Source organism: Elaeis guineensis, chromosome 2 (genome assembly GCF_000442705.2).
Source record: "Elaeis guineensis isolate ETL-2024a chromosome 2, EG11, whole genome shotgun sequence".
Classification (NCBI taxonomy): domain Eukaryota; kingdom Viridiplantae; phylum Streptophyta; class Magnoliopsida; order Arecales; family Arecaceae; genus Elaeis; species Elaeis guineensis.
The window spans coordinates 86,033,333-86,039,835 of record NC_025994.2 but is presented as its reverse complement, the minus strand read 5'-3'; the positions used below and the strand labels follow the sequence as shown (position 1 = coordinate 86,039,835).

Genomic DNA, 6,503 nt, shown 5'->3' with positions numbered 1-6,503 from the left:
CTTAAGCAAATCAAACATTTTTATCTCTTAAATCTAGATGATGCGTTTTGGCACAACACATGATATCATATTCTAGGTCCAGGTTGGGTGCAAGATGGCTCAATTAAATTTGACTTCTCCAAATACATTTGCACCACCAATATATTTGCTCTGACACCAGACATACTCATTATTCCTATGTAAACAACACATATGCTTTGTATAAACATAAATGATAAATCAGAAGCTAGTTTTCCTCCTCTTCTACAACTTTTTACTTTTGCACAATATGAGAAGCCATTTTATGAAGCACAGCAAAAGACCCCCTACACTCAAGAAGAGTTAATTTTTGCTTTAAAATTTATAAAATGACTTTTTTTGAGAAATAACAAAAACACACCTAAATTACGAACTGATAAGATTTTATAAAGAAATCATAGATCACGATTTTCAAATGTACAATAAAAATAATAAAATAATAAAAGCACTTAAATTTGCATCTCCTTAATATAATTTTTCTACCCTAATAAAAATACAAGCACGTGTCTTACATCAACATTTGATTAGCTGCAAAAAGAATCCTAATCACAAAAGAACTTCTATAACCTAGTGGAACGATAAATAGTGTACAAAGCGTATCCATTAGAGAATATTAAATACTCTCCATGAGTGCAAAAGCTTCTCCATGGTCAACAGCAGCAAAAGACAGAGACATAATTGACATATTACAGAAGAAACATGAGAAATATCAAGTGGGCAAACCTGCTCGTTAGCAGTAGGAGAAAGGCCTCCAACATAAACACGCCGAGCATGTCTAGTTGCCTGGTGATCACAAAAAAAATTTCAGACAACAGAATATCATGATCAGCTTAAATGATCAAGCAATTTAGTTAATCATAAAACCTGTTGCGTCATTGCCTGATAAGGCATCAAAGAGAGAGCTGACAACTGCATGAATACAGACAAACATATGAATACATGAATAATTTATATTCATATGGAACAAAAAAACTAAAAGAAAGCATAAACCTGTCCAGGTGTTGATGGAAACATGTTTGGAAAAATCCCAGGACTAGCACTTGTGGCCCCTGTCATCTGACCTGCAAAAACAACAAAATTAGAACAAAACACAACACACAAGCCTATCACAACAAGCAGCAGAAATGTATGAATGGCATCATCTTTATAAACCACCAGTAATAAGAGATAAACCCAGGCCCCATCAAATTTATCATCTATAGGGTATGCATGTACTGGAGAAAATAATTGTAAGAATACCAAAAATGAATAGTTGCCTTTTGAAGGTGAACAAGAACCATCAAACCAGTGCATTGATTCCAAAAAAGCTACAGTAGTCAGCTCACGCCCATTGGCAGCATGGTGGGACAAGCGACCCAACATTGCCTTCTTATAACAACTTACATGCAAAAAACAAACAAACCACCACCAAAAAAAAAAAAGAACAACAAAAAGTGCACTCAGTTTCCGAACAAAATCAGAAGGTGGAAAATTGAAAACATAACTAGTCACCAAGTATAGCAGTTCTAAGTGAATTTGAAAGTCACTAAAACAGACATTAAAATGACTAGCGCTTACCGAGCAGAATATGCATCTAAATATAAATGTTCCGAGGTAAACACAAGAAAAAGAAAGCAAAAGTATAGACACCAAGTGATTTCTTTGGTGGTGGCATACCTGCAACGACTGCAGCAGGTATCATAGTAGCTGCAGGTGGCATGTCAAAACCACTGATACGTTTGCTGCATTTGGAGAAAAAAATAAATATCATCATTTAACGGATCCATAACAACAAAATACTCAAATAACTAATTTAGAAAACTAGCAAATTACATGATAATAATGCTCCATGAAGCAAAAAGAATGAGCAACAAAAAAAGGATAAGAACAAACAAACAAGGTTCAGAAACTAGCCTATAAACCGCATCCATAAGCAACAGGTTGTGACTCAGCAGTTTTAGTGTCATAGATCTTGCTTCTCCTTGTCAAGAGCATATTTATCAAAAATCCCTTTTTTATGGTTGCAACCAATCCCCCGACCACATCAAGGGGATCGAGCTGAGTAATTGGTGAATGATCAAAAAGATATATCCATGGCATATTCATTTTACAGTGAATGCTTCTCACAGGCTGAGATGATGGTAATGTGATAGGGGCTTGTGGTGGGCCTGGTGGCAATTTAAATTGCAGCTCTAGAATCTTAGCTCTATGATGGCTTGGGCACAGATTCAACCTGACAGCCAGGTTTGCCTCACTTGTGATTCAGAACAACAGCACCAACTTGGTTGGAAGGCGGGAAAGGTGAAAACCTCTCATATACAAGCAAGGGAACCAGCAAATAGAGTGGGTGCTGAGCAATTATAACAAGAATAGTAAGATTTTCAAAAATAAAAAGGAAGCACATGCGCAAACAGAAGGATAGGAAAGTGTGCATGCGATATTTTCCTCTAACAATCTTCAAGATGGTTAGACAAGATCTGATTATATATCACTATAAATGTTAATTTTTTGTACCTGAATGAAAGAAACTATCATAGACTTGCTTAGTTCAATGATAAAAGATGCCTCTTCAACATGATAATGCCTTAAAACTTTCATAATATGATACTTTCATGTTCTCTAAGGGGAGCAAAAAAAAGCTAGCCAAAACATTACATGATTATTATAAGCACCAAGCAAATACCTTAAATTCAGACAATAACAATTAAATAGTGAACAAATGATTCATAACCTCCAAATTTCACCTTTTCATTTTCTTGTCCTGGAAATGCTTGTGTGGTTGCATTATATATCTTTTAAAGCTCCAGACTGCCTTATCATCCGAGGTAGCCCTCTATCATGCTACTACTGCCAAATGACTTATCCTATCAACTTATCATATTAGTCACAAAAACATAGCGTCACTGATTTATCTTGACATTTAAGAGATTTCCATGTTAAAGAATCTGGATAATATATAAAAGAGAAAATCTAATATATGCTCACAGCACTGAACATGAACTCCTTTTACTGAAACCAATTTTTCAGATTATTCCTCTATCTTGTATACGTTGCAATTAGTCTCCCAATTCTAGTCTTTTCCCCTCTCAACATTGCCTTCTCTTCTTCCCCTCATTCCTCCTCTCCTCTTCCCTTCTCCTTCATTTTCTCCTCTTCCTCTTCCGCTTTTACCCTATTCATCCCTGCACCTGACCCTCAAGACTCCAACCTCACACTCAGCTAATCTAGCTCAGCGCACACTCCCCTTGACCTCCTCTCTTACTCCCTCTGCTCTCATCCAATCATCACCTCCTCTTCCACGGCTCACTTCATTTTCCTTCTCTTGCAATCCCCTCATCACCCAAGGCCTGCAACTTGGTCCTGTCATAATTCCAGGATTAGCAAGCCTAGGCTGGGCACAAGCTGCAATTGTTTAACCTCATTGGCAACTTAGATGTATTCAAGTAATTTCCTATTTCCTTTGTTAGAATCATTGTATGCTACCAACTCTTGAATTCCTTTTCAGTATCCTCAAGCATTACCATTTGCCAATCTACAGATGTTATAGACTGTACACCATGTTTGTTAAAAAAGACCAAAAAGTGTATGGACTGAGTAAAAGGGGGAAAAACAAAGATAACCTTTGAACCTCGCATCAAGGATGCATGTATATTTGTGCATATACAGAACATAAGCAAACACCAAAAAAAAAATATGGACTTGAAATGAGGTTCACATGTATACCATAGGAGTTCTATACTACAGTATGACACCACAATGGAATAGTCCTTACATTGCACTACACAGACACATGAGCTTTTTAAGCTAGAAGTTAAGGGCTTGCTTGGACATTACATGACATATCCTTAAATTGTGAATGATTCTCTGGGACAACAGTGCAAATGCTGCAATGGAACAGCGCTAATATCACATTACACAATATGTTCTTTGAAACAGAAGTGCTTAGTTAGACATCCTATGAGAGATCCTAAAGTTAGCACTAAAGCTTAAAACCAAATAAGTTGCAAATAATGTAATACAAGATTCCCATAACATAACCAGCCCTTTAGATGGTAGATTTGCCTATAAATAACTATTTTGTTTCTTTTTTTCCTCTCTCAATGAAAGTGATTGACCATGCCTTCTTCACCATAGCTATCTGAAAGTATGATAAATTCCCTTATCATGACAGAAATCATAGGCAACCTCATGTATAGAAGCAAGACTAAAAGCATATGTTTTCAAACCTTAACTAGCATAAATCATGGACACAAGCCTGTTGGTTATTTGCAACTTACCTCTTTGACCTTGAGCGGGAACGAGACCTCGATCTATGATCAGATCTACCTCTCGACCGAGATCTATGATGAGATCTACCCCTCGACTGAGATTGAGACCGATGTATATCGTACTCATCTCTGTCTCTGTCGTAATCCCTAAACCTGAAGCACAGAGAGAATTAATATAATTACAGCATTAAAAGAAGGAATCAGCACTGATGATAAGACAATAATTGGTTAGAAACAAGCTATGGAACTAGGAATGAAGAACAACTGGCATCAAGATTTTAGCAAAACAATAATCCAGAAAATCATGCATGCCATTATATATAGATGCATAACATACCTACATCTAGAAAAGTCGAAGGTGTATCATAGCAGGTAAGATTTACATAATAGAACACAAACTTGTAGCAATAGAAGGTTCATGTATAATAAAACCACTTAACAATAAAGAATAACCAAAGTATACGAGGTGAAGACAAAAATCTTAACAAGAAAAATGAAGTTCAAATGCAGAACACGAGGTATCAACTCGTTCTTTGACATTTTTAACTAAACACAAGGTTGAAAGCAATTAGAATGCTTAAATAAACTATTTATGCCTGGCATATGAATTATTGGTAGTGCAACGCATTATCATTATAATATGACAAATATAAAGTTATGACTTCCTGCATAAAAAACAGTCAGTGTACCTTTCATGATCTCGGTTACGGTAATGATCATGATCATCAGATTTCCCGCGGCTGTGCTCCCTCCTTTCACTTCGATCCCTATGATCCCTGTGATGACGATCACGGTCCCTATCCCTATCTCGTTCCCTATCTCTCTCCCTTCCCTCATCACGTTCCCTGTCCCGTTCTCGTCCTCTATCCTTCTCCCTCCCCTTATCTCTCTCCCTGTCTCTGCTTTTCGAAGAACCTCTTTCATGCTCATGAGTATTGCTCTGCAATCACGTGAAGATGTTAACGGGGATTAAAAGGAACCGAAGCCCGACAAATGCTATAAAATGAATTAGACCATGAAACCCTAAAATTTTAGAAGATTCTCGAGGGGGAAACCAATACCCGAGAATTCTTATAAATGTTCTCCAAGACCCACCCTAAGGCGAACCTTCTATTGACTCAATAAACAAGATCAAAGGCAAAAGTAATTCTTGCAGGAAAATAAACTAAAATTTCCATCCAAAAAACCGACTGATCCTATTAATCGAATCGAAGTACAAACCCTAAATCCGATCAAAACAATCAAGAATCTCAAGTTTCCTCTCAAGACAATCAAATCCACCAAATACTAAAACAAGATTCAAAGTTCCCGGAAAGAAATCGTTCTAATCCAGCATTGACTCTGGATAACCAAATCGATGCACGGATTCCAGAAAAATAACGCATCTTTACCAAATCCCCAAGGGGAAACAGAAAGAAAGAGGAGGGGAGCGAAGAGACCTCGGACTTGGAGTCTCCGTAGCCCGGCATGTTTCCAACTTCTTCCCTTCTTCTACCTATCTCGCTCTTGTTCTCTCTTGTCCTCTTCTCTCTCGATCGCGAGCGAGCGACAGCGCTTGGTGGGCAAGGAGACGGCGTCGACCCGATGGGCTATCGAATACGATAACCGGGGGCCACAGTATATGCCTATATATAGCGCGAGAGCCCTCTCTATAGAGACGCCCGTTTTTGTTAAACACACCCAGGTAACTGATTTGGATTTGTTTGGCCATGAAGAAATAACAGCAGTGCGATCTTAAACACTACGCAAGTGTAGGACTTCCGTTCTTCTCATGATACCCCTATCTTTTTACAATATTTTAAAATTTTTGGCTATTTCAAGAACACCGTTGGTAAAGTTTCTGTCACTTATTCATCACAATCTAAAGCTTCTTCTTTATCTCAAGGTTCACAATTCCTCTCATTTAGCAATGACAAGCTTTTTGCGACTCATGGACGTACTTTCTTGAAATACCTACTATAACGTTTTAAATATTTCCCCTCATTGGAATATCTCTTTTTCCTAAAATACCCCTTGATATTTTGATTTTTATTATGAATTAAAACTCTTAATACATAGAAACCGCGTGAAATGGCAATTACAATTTGTTCTTTTGGAACTATACAGTGAACAAATTATGTGTGACCCATAACTTTATGACATCGGTTGCAAAGTAATCACATCTTTATTTTATCTTATTCTAATCTAGAAGAGCAAAAAAAACAAAAAAAAATCAGGGTTCTAAAATTAAAAGCAACT

General features: G+C 37.1%; 1 protein-coding gene across 5 annotated transcripts in view; it reads right to left on the bottom strand.

Moving 5' to 3' along the window:
* LOC105056420 (splicing factor U2af large subunit B) overlaps positions 1-5,890 on the bottom strand; it is a 15,635-nt gene extending 9,745 nt beyond the window's left edge. For 2 of the 5 annotated variants that reach the window (XR_833843.4, XM_010938608.3), the window contains exons 1-7: positions 5,705-5,890; positions 4,955-5,205; positions 4,275-4,418; positions 1,675-1,739; positions 1,009-1,079; positions 883-927; positions 742-801 (exon numbers count right to left, since the gene is read on the bottom strand). Coding sequence is in view for 4 of the 5 variants with exons in the window: in XM_010938608.3 (XP_010936910.1) it covers positions 742-801; positions 883-927; positions 1,009-1,079; positions 1,675-1,739; positions 4,275-4,418; positions 4,955-5,205; positions 5,705-5,734 (666 nt within the window). In the remaining variant the exon portion in view is untranslated. Of the gene's footprint in view, positions 1-741; positions 802-882; positions 928-1,008; positions 1,080-1,257; positions 1,397-1,674; positions 1,740-2,741; positions 2,845-4,274; positions 4,419-4,954; positions 5,206-5,704 lie in introns of those variants that run through there. The other 3 variants (XM_019853422.2, XM_019853430.2, XM_073252029.1) reach the window with 3 other exon arrangements.
* Between the last annotated feature and the right edge of the window lie 613 nt (positions 5,891-6,503).